The 15,703-nt window shown below is 46.1% G+C and overlaps 1 protein-coding gene across 2 annotated transcripts in view; it reads right to left on the bottom strand.

The window, feature by feature from the left end:
* SLC35F3 (solute carrier family 35 member F3) overlaps positions 1–15,703 on the bottom strand; it is a 109,443-nt gene that overhangs the window by 12,737 nt on the left and 81,003 nt on the right. For both annotated transcript variants that reach the window (XM_035108427.2, XM_035108428.2), the window contains 2 exons: positions 15,316–15,640; positions 792–1,011 (listed from right to left, as the gene is read on the bottom strand). In XM_035108427.2, the coding sequence (XP_034964318.2) occupies positions 792–1,011; positions 15,316–15,640 (545 nt within the window). The remainder of the gene's footprint in view (positions 1–791; positions 1,012–15,315; positions 15,641–15,703) is intronic.

Below are 15,703 nucleotides of genomic sequence, written 5' to 3'. Positions count from 1 at the left end.
CACAGTTGAGCTTCTCTCCTTTGTTGCTTTGCATGTGGAAAGAGAGAATATCTGGCTTTAAACAAGTGTGCATTAGGTTTTAAAATCAACTGATGTCCATGAAAGAGAGTGAATTTATAATCACATTTCAGCCTACTCTTTTTTGGGGTGTGTGTGCATGTTAAGAGTGTACATAGGCATTTATTTATTTAAAACAGAAATGACAAACCTTTGCCCCCTACATATTGCTGGACCACACTGCACTTCATCCCTGACTGCTGGTCATGCTGGTTGGGCTTGATGGGAATTGGAGGCACTAACCTGGACCCCTGTGAACATGTACATTTGTACACTCAAAGACCATCTGAAAAGCACTTTAGTGAAGGCCAGTAGTCCAGGAAGGGTTGAGATTTATACTTAGTAGGAGATAAATCTGCTTAACAACAGAACTGACTAAGCATGAAATCCTCTTAAAATATGCAAATCATTAGTAAGGCCTACAAAGCACGAAGTCTAAATTTTGGCTGTAGGAGGCTTCACTTTATTTTTAATATATTTTTTTCAACTAGAATAGAAAAGCAATATACGTAACACCATATATTCATGTATCAGGTAGTGATAACTTAAAGTAGGAAGTTAAAATGATTATGTTCACCAGTAACTTTGTTTTGGAATGAACATTCAAAACCTTAGGAAATAACACAGGAAGATCCACTTTAAAGAGTAAAATGCAATCTGTTATAGTGATGTTTTCCCAGTAGGGAAACTCCTGAAAAGTTGAGTGGTGGAAAAACAGGTCAATAATCACTTACCCTTACTCCCATGAATCTGTCCCTGAGAACAATCCACGAAAGCAAAAACACAAAAGCTTTGTTGCAGCAGAACAACACGGAGACGTCCGTGGTGTTTATTTTTTTTATTGCATGTAAGTACAGGTAGTTTGTGAGTGTCCAAAGTACACCAAAGGGTGCTGCCTTGGTAAAAAATGCTTTCAGTGTCATGCCGTTGTCTCCAAAAAATTGACAGCACTCCCTAAAACAAGAAAAGAAAATGATCAGACCCTCTATCTTACATATTCTGTAGCAGCTGTAGAATCAAACCAAAGACTTGGTTAAACTTCTTTTGTTTTTCAAACCTGAAAAACCTTAATTTTTATTTGTAAGTTTCTGCAGTGCTTCAACTAAGACTGAAAAACGTAACATTCAGGTTACGAGATGAGAGAAGAGTTGGAATTAAAGGAGATACTGTATCCTTCCAAATTCCCTCTATTGCCAGTTCCATTATAGAACAATCAGAAATGAATTAAGACATATTTGGGAGAATTAATACATGTGTGGCGTTTATTTAGTTTTTTCTGGGAGCGACATATTCTCCTGGGCTGACTTGGTGGCTTGGGAGAGGGAGGCACAGTAATATAATGGTTCTACTCCTAGCTGAGGATCAAGTTCCAGTGACTGGTGTAGGGGAATTTTGCTTGGCCCCAAGGGAGTTGTGTTGTGGCATCCTGCAAAGTTCCAACTGATTTCCCATGCCTTTTAACCTCCATATGAAGCTGTGCAGTGAGTGGTGCAGTGAGTGGTGAGCTGTGCAGTGAGTGGGAGTTGAAGGAACAGTGCCATCAATATATGAATGACACCCAACTCTTATTTCTCCCTGTCACTTGAATCAGGTGAGACTGGGCAGATGCTAGGGCACTGCCTGAAGGCAGTATTGGGTCAGACTATTCTAATGCCCTTGAAAACAGTTCAGAAGCTTTAACTAGTGCAGAATGTGGCTGTCAAGAGTCTTGACTGACTCAGTTGCTCAGAATAATATAACACTGATTTGAAGAACCTACAGATACATGTCCATGGTGCATAGGGAATCCCTTTCTACTTTCCCTCCAAAAAGGGTGAGGGGTTGTTTGGAAATTAAGGGCAGTAAAAGCTTTTCTAAGGGCAACAAAAGTTAGGTCTTGAAAGTAGTATATAAGCATATGCTGTCCATTTCTCTCAAAAACAATTTCTGAAATTGTTCAACCAAACCCACAAGGTATCATTAACAAACAATGAACACAAACAATAATTCTGTAGTTTATTATGACAAAAGTATCTCAAAGATGGGGCTGTAACAATGCAGAGAAGGTTCAGGGACATACTTGGACTGATGGCTCCCAAGCTAACTTACATTAAAAAAACCCTTTTGGTTCACCATGAATATTAAACAAGCTTTTTTTAAAGGTTTTTTTTTAAAGAGTTAAAGCTTCCAAGGAAATTCCAAGTCGTAACAAAAATGAAACATGGATCTTAACTTTCACTTTCCCCCTTTACATGCACTAAATTGTATTAGACATCTTTATGTGAATGTAGTCAAATTAGATCTGTGTGCTAAAGAACCAACGAGCCTTCTTGAAATGCAAATTACACAATATCACTTCATTGCAAAGTAGGCTCAAAAGAATGGCAGGAAAATTAATTTTATAACACAGCAGAACAGAAAGAACAACACTGCTTCAATTTTTGCATGAACAAAAGGTCTCAAGGTTCCAATATTACAGAGCACATGTCAGATACTGTTTGTGATGAAGTTCTTGACAGTATAGCAAGGTCATCAAAGGGATGAGGCCCACTTATTTCTGCTAACAAACCATATTTGGTGCAGTAATATTCACATTTAGCTGAAAAAAATGAACAGGAAGGTGGATCAAACACTATAATGTAAATGCAAATGCAAATGCTTACAGAATTGAATAAGGGAGTCAAATGCACCATCACTCAAAACTCAGTAATGAGGGCTTTTCACTGAAATATCCAAGTGCAAAGCATTTGGGGGGGGGGATGGAGCGATGAGGTGCAGTCTGCTGGCAGCACTTTGTGGGAGTCAGAATTTCTTAAATATTAGTTTCCCCCCACCTTTCCTCCAAGTTGCTCAAGGTGGTATGCATGGTTCTTATCCCAAGAGTAAAAGAAATGCCCTGTCTTCAGCAGTGCCATTGTGTTCCTCAAGGGATCAACATAAAAGTTGCTAAAGTGATCCAAATGAAAAAGAGAAAAGCAAAATCTTCCTTGCTGAGAAGTACTGTATGAGGAATTTGCTGCAGTGTAGGCAAGGTGCCAACACCAGAGTAGTAAGATGCAGTAATAGTTCCAGACATTAAAACAGCAGAGCATTCAAGTAAATGCCTAACCAACTACCGGTATATCTTTCTAAAGAGTTCCATTCCTTGGGGGGGGGGGAGTTCATTAAAGATCTTTCAAGAAGATTTTAAAAAATCTAGCTCTTCCCTTTAGCATGCCGATATTCTGTCCTGCCCCTAAGTAATCAATGAGGGAATGGTAACAATGCTGCAGGGAAGAGAGCCTTGCTATGGGTATAGCCCCATGTTCGAAAAACACGGAACTGAGAGGCATCACACACAACAGTTTGATGCATCCCATGTCTGCATATTTTTGTACCATCCACACAACACTGGCCTCATTCAAGTGGCAGCCTGCACTCTTGCCCTGTCCCCAATTCAATTTGGATTTTTCTGATTCATGGGTAATGTGGTAAAGGAGGGGAAAAACAAACACAAAATGGTATGTGGAAATATGGAAACACCGAAGCACATTGTGTGGATGGAGTTTTTGTGTGTGTGTTTGTGTGTGTGGTGATGTTTTGCTGGGTGCTGTCTAATTACCTCACCCACTATTTTTGCTTTATCGCCTGAGCACAACTTAGGCATTTTGTTTCTATCAGCCCCAAGGAAAGGATGAGAGGGTGGAAAGCAGTGATTTAAAACAATGGTAGAAATTTGAGTAAAGCATATAGCTGCCAAGTTATCCCTTTTTTAAGGGAAATTCCATTATGCTGAATAGGCTTCCTCGCAAGAAAAGGGAAAACTTGGCAGCTATGGTAAAGCAGGAGTGGAAAAGCACTGAGAGGAAAATGGTGGTTTTAAACAGCAGCAGATGTTTGAATAAAGCAGGGATGGAGCAACACTGAGGATTTTTCTTTCTTTTAAAACAGTTTTAGCAAGGAGATATAGCAGAGATGAGTACAGCACAGAAGGTCTCTTTTCACTATATTCAAACTTTGTTTTAAGCTGCCATTTCAACCACTCAGTGACCTCCCACCACTCTCACTCTAGTATCTAGTAAAACCTCTGTCATTGTTTTAAACTACCACTTCCCCCCCACCGCAGTGTCTCTACCTTCTTGCTGTACTCATAAATTCTCCCTCTTCCATTCCTCAGCTGCTTCAGGTAGAGAGCTAAAGGGCACGGGAGCCCTCAAATATTCCTAAGTACTTTCACAAAATATTTCACTTGCAGTACCATGTGCTGTCTTCAACATGAAGGAAGGTTGCAAACAATGAGGGAATTGAAGGCATGGAAATGTGTGTGAAGATGAAAGCAATGGATATACTACTACTGTTACTACTGCTACTACTACTAATAATAATAATCTGGCCAATAATTATATGTAAATTCTATAATTATATTTAAATTATATTTAAATAATCTGCCACAATAATGCTAATAAAAATATTTATTTTCTTACATTTCTATTCCACCTTTCTTCCATCATGTAAACCAAGGCATAACATCCAGAATGTGGCAGCTAGACTGGTGACTGGGAGCGGCCACCGAGACCATATAACACCGGTCCTGAAAGACCTACATAGGCTCCCAGTACGTTTCCAAGCACAATTCAAAGTGTTGGTGCTGATCTTTAAAGCCCTAAACAGCCTCAGCCCAGTATACTTGAAGGAGCGTCTCCACCCCCATCGTTCTGCTCGGACACTGAGGTCAAGCGGTTCTCTCACTGCGAGAAGCAAAGCTACAGGGAACCAGGCAGAGGGCCTTTTCGGTAGTGGTGCCCGCCCTGTGCAATGCCCTCCCATCAGATGTTAAAGAGATAAACAACTACCTGACATTTAGAAAACATCTGAAGGCAGCCTTGTTTAGGGAAGTTTTTAATGTGTGACATTTTAATGTATTTTAATCTTTGTTGGAAGCCACCCAGAGTGGCTGGGGAAACCCAGCCGGATAGGCGGGGTACTACTACTACTACTAATTATAACATGGGCTTCCTAGGTGGTCTCCCATTCAAGTGTAGACTAGACTCAAACCTGCGTAGCATCACTGACATGGTGGTCACATGAGTCTTCAGACTACCATATGCTGGGACCTGAATCTTTTCTGCAATTCTGCTTATCTATATTACTGCTATACCTGTTGTATATCCTTTTTGCATCTTCAGCCACCCGAATATTGGTCAAGAATTGCTGTCTTCAAATGTAGAGTCTATTATTATTATTATTGCTCTCACAAATTCCATTTTTAAGAGATTTTAGCTCTTCTTCAGACTCTTTCTAGGTTCTTCTGCTGTCTCCGTTGACCATCAGACCACATTGACTGGATGAGGCTTTGGCTGTCCTTTTGTGCAATTTCTGTCAGGATCACCTGCTGTATGTCTTAGAGTGGGGTAGGGTGGCTAACATATGATCCTTTGGTATTGCTGAATTACTGCTCCTGTCAGCCCCCACCAAGTGGTCAGGCAGTCCAACAACACTTGGGGGACTGCTGGTTATCAAAACAGTAAACAGTTTCATAAGCAGTTTGTATTTCTGTTGTATTTCATCAGAGATGTTTTGTACATTAACATGAGACGTTGCAACTTGAATGGGAAAACACATTTTACTTTCATTGATGCTGTGGAACTACATCGATTTAAATATGCTGTGCAGTTGTGGTTGAAATTAAATCCTTCCATCTTCAGAGGAAGGAGGGATAGAAATTATTTAGCTGATCACAAGCAGAATTTAGAACAATCTATCTGTCACATGGGCTTTTATGACTTGCAGCAGCCATTGGAACTGTCTGTCTTCCTTAAGATGTTTAGGCTGAGAAACAGAGCCATCAACTTTATTTACTAAACTAATAACCTGTTACCAAAATAGCCTAACAGTGCCTCTAAATCAGAATTAAGTGAATTAAACGAAAACTTCAAAATGCTATGATTATACTATGATAATAAACTTGCATGAAAATATTCCAGTCAGACACCTATCTATAGATTACAGATTTATTTTACTTCAATTATAATTTAGGCCAGGGGTCCCCAGACTACGGCCCGGGGGCCACATACGGCCCCCGGGGGCCACATACGGCCCCCGGGGACCCCCACTGCCACTGCCCACTCTTACCGGCACGGTGCGGTGCGACTGCCAGCTTCCGACCCGGAAAAGCAATGGAAATAGCTTGTGTGCACGTGCAAACGTCATTTCCGGTGTACTTCTGGGTCGGAGGAGGCTTCTGCACTTGCGCACAAGCTATTTCCGGCGCTTTCCGGGTCGGGAGTGTGCCAGAAATAGCGTATGCGCATGGGCGCGCACAGCCGCGCGCTCCCCTACCCTCTGGCCCACCCCGCAATCGGCGCGGCGGGCATCCGGCCCAAAGCCGGGTAAGTTTGGGGACCCCTGATTTAGGCATTAAGTAAGGTGGCCTCAGGCAGAGACACATGAAACCCCAAGAACAGGACTTGACTTTTGAACTTGCAGCAGGTTTACTCCGATTTAAAGCTTCCAAAAAAGTTCCTTATAAAAATCCAATTATTTTTAGGTTTTATTTTAGGCTGTCTTTCTCCTTCATGTATACATGTGTGCACACACAATGACCAGGGTAGATTCAAGTTACAAAAAAGGAGGTTCCAACCACTGTTTTTATCCCTAGAAAAATAGGTGCGTCAGGGCCGTCCCTAGGCTTGGGCTGGGTGGCGCAAGGCGCCAGGGCGCCTGGCCATCAGGGGCGCGGAAGGGGCACCGAACGCTGGTGTCTGCCTCCGCGTGCCTCTGCTGTTGAGAAGCTTCAGGCCGCTCTCCAGAGGCGCGCGGGGAGTGCTGGCCTGGGGCCGCCTGAACAGCTGAGAGGTGCACCTCCAGAGCGGGAGCCTGGGGCCACTTCCTCTGAACAGCTGGGAGGCGCGGCGCAGCGGCCCCAGGCTTGCACTCTTCGCGCAGGGAGCGGGAGCCTGGGGCTGCCTCCTCCACGCCTCTCAGTTTTTGAGCGGCTTAAGGCCACTCTTTGGAGGCGCACAGGGAGCACGAGCCTGGGGCTGCCTCCTCTGTGCCTCTCAGCTCCCCGCACACCCCTCCTGCCCACCTCACTCACGGGGGGCGCCGGAGGGATCTTGGCACCAGGGCGCCAGATATGGTTAAGACGGCCCTGGTGCCGGTACTCATCAATAAGTTGTTACAGTAAATGCCACATGTTTAAACAAAAACCCCAAAAAGAGAGGTGCTGGTACTGTGTATCCTTAAGTACACTGTTATGTACTGAGCTGAATCCTAGAACAATAGGATTCAGAATCAGCGGGAGCTACCCAATCCAACTCCAGGTGGAAGTGAATCCGCAACCTGATTGGTCTGCTGGAGCAGCCAATCAGGCGGCTGGCAGAAGTGAATCTGCTACCTGATTGGCCTGTAGGAGCAGCCAATCAGGCTGCAGGCAGAAGTCAATCCATAATATAATTGGCCCACAGGTGTAGCCCTGAAGTAGCCAATCACGCAAGGCCCATTGTGTAAATAATGTATATAAGCAGATGGTTTGGGGAAAAGAGCCATTCGTCTTCTCTTCTCCTCCTCGATGACTATGAGCTGAATAAAGAGCATGAAATTCACTCTTGACTCCGAGTATATTTCACTGGCGACGAAGGTGGGATCCTGCTGAGCTGACCGCCACCACGCACTGCACCGCAGCACCGCCACCTGCTGCACCGCTGCATCGCACCGTGCATCCAGGCTTCAGCTCCAGGACCCAAGGAACCCAGAATGGCAACCGACAGCAGCTTCTCGCCATTCAAACCAGCATCAGGAGACTGGGAAGGGTACGCCGCCCGTTTCAACTTCCTCCTGCAAGCGAAAGAAGTCACCAATGATGCCATGAAGAGGGCGACATTCTTCAGCGTCTGTGGAGAGGAGACGTTTGAAATCGCCCGGGCTCTCCTTGCACCTAGAGATGTCGCTACCGTCTCTTACAAAACAATAATGGAACGGCTGAAGGAGCACTTCTCACCACAGCCCTCGGTGGTAGCTTGCCGAAATGCCTTCTACGCAAAGCGGCAAGCCCCGGGGGAAACCATAACTGGGTTTGTGACCTCCCTCCGCCAAGCCGCCCGGTTATGCAACTTCTCAGAATTGGAGAACATGCTTCGTGACCGCCTCGTCGGTGGCCTGAGGGACGAGATGTTGCAACGACGCCTCTACGCCAAAAAAGACCTCACGTTCCAGATTGCTCTGGAGGAAGCCCTGGCAACCGAAGCCGCCGAGAGGTCAACGCAAGAGGCACGACCGGCCCCGCCATCCCAACCGAGGGTCTACCACGAAGACCTCACCGACGAATCCGAATCTGACAGGGAGGAAGTACACCGAGTACAGCGGCGCACTCAAGCAGCACACACACCACAGCAGCCTCGACGAGAAGGAGGGAACTGTGCAAGCTGCGGGGAGAACCACGAGAGGAGGACCTGTCGTTTCCGCAACGCAGAGTGCAGGCAGTGCAGAAAATTGGGACACATCGCCCGGGTGTGTCGGGCTCGACTCACCCGTCGACAAGCATCAGATGACCGACCCAGGAGCCCCAGGTCACACGGCACCATGCACCAAGGCAACTCGACGGAGATCACGGACTACCAGGTATTCCAGTTGCCCCATCCCAGCACAGAGAAAATTTATATAGAGGTACAGATAGAGGGAGCCCCATGCCGCATGGAGCTGGACACGGGTTCAACTCTATCCATAATCTCGGCCCGAACATTAAGGGAACTGTGCCCTAATGGGGGTCCCAAACTAAGGCCGGCCCCATTCACCCTCCGGGACTTCCAGAAACGTAAGGTCCCTACTATGGGGGTGGGGACCTTCAGGGTGCAATATCGAGGGCGAAAGCAACAATTGGACTTGCTGGTAGTTAAGGGCCCCTACGTTAGCTTACTGGGACTGGCATGGTTTGGACCTCTGGGGCTAGCCGTTACCGGGGTGAACCGCACTAGCTTACAAGTGGACGTGGACGCCATATGCAAAGAGTTTCCAGGGGTTTTCGATGGGGCATTGGGACGATATACAGGACCCCCCATTGCCCTACAGCTGGACCCCGCTGTACGACCCATCAGGCACAAGGCCCGCCGGGTCCCGTTCGCCCTGAAACCCCACATAGACGAGGAATTGGACCGGCTCGTGGAGCAAGGAGTGCTGGAGCCGGTGCCCAACGCCCCCTGGGAAACTCCAATTGTCACACCCGTCAAGCCTAACGGTTCGGTCCGCATCTGTGCAGACTACAAATGCACCATAAACAAGGCTCTCACGGCCCATGCATACCCAGTGCCAGTGGTCAGCCATGTCCTCGCCACCCTGGCTGGGTCAAAAATCTTTGGCAAACTGGACTTGGCCCAAGCGTATCAACAGTTGCCTGTGGACGAAGCCACAGCAGAGGCTCAGACGATTGTGACGCACAGAGGGGCATTCAGAGTTAAGCGGCTGCAATTTGGCGTTAGCGTGGCACCAGGCATATTCCAGAATCTAATGGACTCTCTCCTTAAAGGGATTCCTGGCGTCACCCCCTTCTTCGATGATGTACTGATCGCCGGGCCCACACCAGAGGAATTTGAGGACCGCCTCCGCTCCGTCCTGCACCGTTTCCAGACGGCGGGCCTCAAGGTGAAGCGGGAAAAGTGTTTACTGGGAGTGCCGCAGGTGGACTTTCTGGGATTTAAGGTGGACGCAGAAGGGGTCCATCCAACCGGTGACAAGGTACGGGCCATTTGTGAGGCCCCAGCGCCCAAGAGCAAGCCCGAACTTCAGTCATTCTTGGGACTATTGAACTTTTACCATGCCTTCCTTCCCCATAAGGCAGCGGTAGCGGAGCCCCTACACAGACTCCTAGATAAAAGGGCCCCTTGGGTGTGGGGCCAGCGACAAAGGGCCGCATTCCAGGCAGTCAAGGACTTGCTCGTCTCGAACTCGGTCTTAGCACACTTCGACGAGAGGCTGCCAGTGGTGCTGGCATGCGACGCCTCTCCCTATGGCATCGGCGCTGTCCTGGGACACCAACTCCCGGATGGAAGAGAGGTGCCGGTGGCATACTTCTCCCAGACGCTTGCTGCAGCCGAACGAAACTACTCACAGATTGACAAGGAGGGTCTGGCAATCGTGAAGGGCGTAAAAAAATTCCATGATTTCTTGTACGGGCGGCCCTTTACCATAGTGACTGACCACAAGCCGTTGCTTGGCCTGTTTGCCCCTGAGAAGCAGACCCCCCAAGTGTTGTCTCCACGTGTCCTCAGGTGGTCAATTTTCCTTGCCGGCTACCAGTATGCACTAATCCACCGCCCTGGGAAGGCGATGGGCCACGCAGACGCCCTCAGCAGGCTACCACTACCAGAAACAGGCCCCGACCCAGCGCCTGCGCAAGAGGTTATGACCCTGGAGCTGCTTCCCGACCGACCCATTCAGGCACAAGAAGTTGCGCACCATTCCACAAAAGATAGGGTCATCTCCCGGGTCCTGGACTGGGTGTGGCGAGGATGGCCCAGCAGCAGCCCCGGGCCAGAATTCGCTGGCTACACAAACCGCAAACATGAACTGTCGGCCCACAAGGGGTGCCTGTTATGGGGAAGCAGGGTTGTTGTTCCCCAGCCCCTCCGCAAAAGGGTCCTCACAGCCCTACACGAGACACACCCAGGGGTAGTGAGGATGAAGGCCCTTGCCAGGAGTTATGTGTGGTGGCCGGGGATTGACAGAGAGATAGAGGCCTGGGTCCAACACTGCCAGACCTGCCAAGAATCCCGCCCGGATCCCCCAAGGGCCCCAGTCCAGCCCTGGGAGTCCGCCCGACATCCATGGTCACGCTTGCACGTGGACTTCGCTGGCCCCTTCCAGGGAAAAACATTCTTCATAGTGGTGGATTCCTACACCAAATGGCTGGAGGTCGCACTGGTACCATCCACTTCTACGGCGGCAGCCATCCGGGTACTACGTAAGCTGTTTGCGACCCACGGGCTCCCTGACACCCTCGTCTCGGACAATGGAACCGCATTCACGTCAGAGGAGTTCCAGACCTTCACAGCGCAGAACGCCATCCGCCACATCCGCTCAGCACCATTCCACCCTGCCACCAATGGCCAAGCGGAGCGCATGGTGCGGACCACCAAGGACAGCCTCCGCCGCATGACACAAGGGGACTGGGAATACCGCCTTGCCGCATTTCTTCTAGCACAGCACAGCACCCCAAGCACAACGACGGGCCGGAGCCCAGCTGAATTACTAATGGGCCGGCGCCTTGCAACTAGACTGGACCGACTTCACCCCGACAGAGCTCAGGATGAGGTAGTGGTGGGGAAAGGCAGGAACCCCCGGACATTTGTGGCCCAGGACCCAGTGTATGCAAAGAATTTTGGGGCAGGCCCAGCATGGGTACCCGCCACAGTCACCAAGGTGACCGGTCCCGTGTCGTACGAGGTACTAACGGAAGGGGGGCAATGTTGGCGCCGCCACTGCGACCAGCTACGACGACGATTCCCAGGAGGAACCCGGGAGGAGAGCGGGACAGAGGGGTCCCAAGGGGACAGCAGGGCAGTGAGGCCTGTAGAGCGAGAGGGGTGGGCAGGGGAAGCAGAAGCAGTAGGCACAGAGGGGCGCCCCGAGGCTGGAAGGACACCGGAACCAGAGCTACAACCTAGTGGTTCAGTGGCGCCAGACCAGACAGCCCTGGCACAGCCAGCAGCCTCGGAACACGAGCCAGAACCAGAACCCCTGACCAAGGAACACCCCAGGCCACAACGCACACGGAGGCGGCCAGCAGACCTTGGGGACTACGAATGCAACTTCCCGGGCAGGACTGGAACTTAGAGGGGAGGGGTGTTATGTACTGAGCTGAATCCTAGAACAATAGGATTCAGAATCAGCGGGAGCTACCCAATCCAACTCCAGGTGGAAGTGAATCCGCAACCTGATTGGTCTGCTGGAGCAGCCAATCAGGCGGCTGGCAGAAGTGAATCTGCTACCTGATTGGCCTGTAGGAGCAGCCAATCAGGCTGCAGGCAGAAGTCAATCCATAATATAATTGGCCCACAGGTGTAGCCCTGAAGTAGCCAATCACGCAAGGCCCATTGTGTAAATAATGTATATAAGCAGATGGTTTGGGGAAAAGAGCCATTCGTCTTCTCTTCTCCTCCTCGATGACTATGAGCTGAATAAAGAGCATGAAATTCACTCTTGACTCCGAGTATATTTCATACACTTTGAGGAAAAAACCACCACTGGTTCCAACTAAAAATCAGGAAAAACTTTCTGACAATAAGAACTGTTTCACAATGGAACAGACTCCCACAAGAGGTAGTGGACTCTCCTTCCTTGGAGGATTTTAAGCAGAAGTTGGATGGCCCTCTTTCAAGAATGATTTAGCTGAGATTCCTACATTGCAGGGGGCTGGACCTGGTTAGAGAAGGCTGAACTGAAATACCACTGAAGACCAAAACTAGAGAAATAAAAATGCCAAAGCTTTAACATCCTAATACTAGAATATAAACAACAAAATGGAAGGTAAAACCTGCACGAACTGGAAACAGAACTTTACAATAGGATGTCTGGAAGCCACAATAGGACACCTGGAAGCCACAATTGTACAATTGCTGATAAAAGTCTAAGCACTTGACAACTTAATAATTGAATAATCAGCTCCAAAGTGCCTGATACTCTTGTTGACGCCTAACAGTTAGAACCCTTGCAAAGAGAAGTTCAGTGAGAACTAAGTTAGGTAAGGAGCAGGACAGAGAACCTCTGAAATTTCTAAGTTTAGACAATTATATAGTCACTCTATCACCTGTAAAAATTCAATACTCATGCAAGTCAAAATTCAAGTAGTCAATAAAGTACTTGATAACCCTGAACATATCCATAAAGCCAAGGCCTCTATAAAACCAACAACACTATAAAATATTATATGAGTGAATCATCTTGGTAAACCTCATAGGCCATTTATTCTAAGTATCAAGTAACTATTCAATAACATTTTAAACAGCCCTAAGACACCATGGATGTTCTCAAAACAGAGTTCATATGATGTACAAAACAGCTGACCAAAAACAAACAAACCAAATGACCATTATGTAACAGAAAACTTTGGGACAACCCTTGCTTAAGTTGTTAAAATGTATCAGAAATTAATGCATTTTTTGCCTTATTAATTAATTTAAGTTATGCTCTCATCTCTTTCAACCAGGCAGAATCAGAAATATCAATCCAGTATAGTATACTGTCAGTAGAAAACCAGGTTGGGGCATAGTAATGTGCTGACTCGCGTACTTGGACATATAAATCAATAAAACTGCTCCAAAGCTATCCCTTCCCAGCTATGACCTCAACAGATCCCATAATCTAATCATAGCCAGCTGACTAGAACCAGTAGATGACTTTGAGATTTCTTGAAAAGCAGGAAGAAATGGTGAATAACGTAATTCTGTGTAGTTAATTCTCAGCCTGTTTCCTGTAGGAGGTTTTTGGCAAGAACTGAGGATCACTGTCACAGTTGTGTCATAATTTGATTTTGCTTGTAAATCTGTTTATAAATTTGGCATATTTAGGCATTCTGGAGATAATGTTGTAAAGCTCTACAGCTGAAGTGAGATTTAAATCAGGGATTTCCCAGATTAGTGTAGTGCCCCATGACTGCTAAAAGAAATAAGTTTTCACCACTAAAGGCTAAACCAACCTCTCCAACCTTCCCAAGAAGACTTGGGAAGAATAAGAATAACAAAACCAATAAAAAAGGATAAATTTGCAGTCTCAAAACAATTCAATCTGAAGGCCAGAAGTAAAGCAGTAATATAGCAGCAATATGGTTGAAATTACAACATAAAAGCCAAGACTAACCTCAAATTAATTAAAAGTGGATGTAACCAGACAGGTCTTTAGAGTCCCCCCCCCTTTTTTACAATTTTTAAAATTGATTTTCCATAATTTTTAACAAATTGTCACCAAGTCAATACAAATTCAATACAAATTTTAAAAGCTGACTCCCCTCATGTCCCCTCTATTTTCCTCCCTCCTTTGCTGCTCCCAATAAAATAACTTTTCCAACTATCATTTCAAAATACATTCATCCCTTCTTCTTACACATCACCTGTTCAATTACCAAATTCTGCTATGACTTTTATACATTGTTACAACCTGTCCTCAAAATAGTCAAGTAGAGTAAATACTCTTTTACCTATCTATAATAGTCATTCATCAATTTTGATGGAAATGTTTCAACGTTTTAGAGTCCATTTTAAAACAATCAATGGGGGCGCTAGGTGCACTTCCCATAGGAGAGTGTTTCATGGTTATGGGGTCACTACTGAGAAGGACCTGTATCTTGTATCAATCCACCTGATGGACCTTACCGGCAGGTCCACAAGTAATGTCTCCATGAATAAATAGAGAGAGAAATATGGACCACAAATATATATTGTAGAAACTCAACTCTTAGAAAAATGTATAGATCAAATAGGAAAAGGCTAAAATATGAAAAAATTCTCATGAAAAATGCTTTATAAAATGGGAATCCTCTCAGCTGTGTAAGAAAATAATTACTACCACACCACATTCAGATATGTAAATGATTGCTTTAGTTTTCCTGGTTATAATGCACTTCTGGTTTCTAACATTCCCTTTACACTTTCTGGTTGCATTATGGAACTAGGGCTTTCTGATAGATATACTACCATGTCACACTAATTTTCATACCCATGTGGTGTGGCATAACAGCAGACATCATTGGACAAGGTACCACTCCGCCCCCTTTTATGTACATGTGCACTTCTGTTCCCCCATGAAAATGTCTGGAAAGAATGATGTCCTGGCAAACTGCATCAAATGTCAACAAGGATTTTTTTCATGGGGCTGGGGAATAACAGGGTTGCAAATGATATTTTCCTGGAAGCAATTAAAACTGAAATGTGTGCTAAACTCCCACTAGATTCCATAACTTTTTCAGATGAAGCTTTTACATTGTGTGAAATTCACATAAAACACAAACCTAATCACGTAAGGAAATGTCAGAAAAAAATGGAATAAAATTCTGTCTGAATGCAAGCTGAACTTCTTGAAGACCACTAGAAATATCAAGGGAAGGATACATTGGTGTTATCTGTGTTTGTAGCATGATGTTTTGAAGCAGCTGTAATACTGTTATTTAATTATTTACATTGACTGTTTCCCCACCGCCAAACCATTGCTATTTCCCTTTTTATTTCTCTTTATCAAACAATTCCTAATCATATCTTGTAACAATATGAAGGAGAATTTAATACAATACCAAGTAAAGCCATGAATCTGCCTTACCTGTATTTTTGTTGTGGAGACTGTTTTTCAGCTGACTTACAAACATGTCCAATGTAATACAAAGGAAAGAATAAAAAGTTCCAGTTTGTTGCAAACCATGTCAAAGTGAAGGGTGCATCAAATTTCTTAAAGGTCAGTTTTGCTAGCTGGGTTGAACCTGACCAGGAGGAGCAGACGCCAAGCACCACCAATACACCCCAGAAAATTTTCTTAAGCTGGGTCACAGAGCATGTCCAACAACATCGGCTCCTTCTTCCACCAGCTTCCATCCCAACTTGTGCCTGGGCTTCTGCTGGGGCTGGGGAATCATGGGAACGCTCATCCCCTGGGGAAAAAGGGAGAAGAGAAGACAAGATATGGATGTTAGAATCAGCAAAGAATATTCTGC

This window comes from Zootoca vivipara, chromosome 3 (genome assembly GCF_963506605.1).
Source record: "Zootoca vivipara chromosome 3, rZooViv1.1, whole genome shotgun sequence".
Taxonomy (NCBI): Eukaryota; Metazoa; Chordata; class Lepidosauria; order Squamata; family Lacertidae; genus Zootoca; species Zootoca vivipara.
This window is presented reverse-complemented; position numbering and strand designations above follow the sequence as displayed.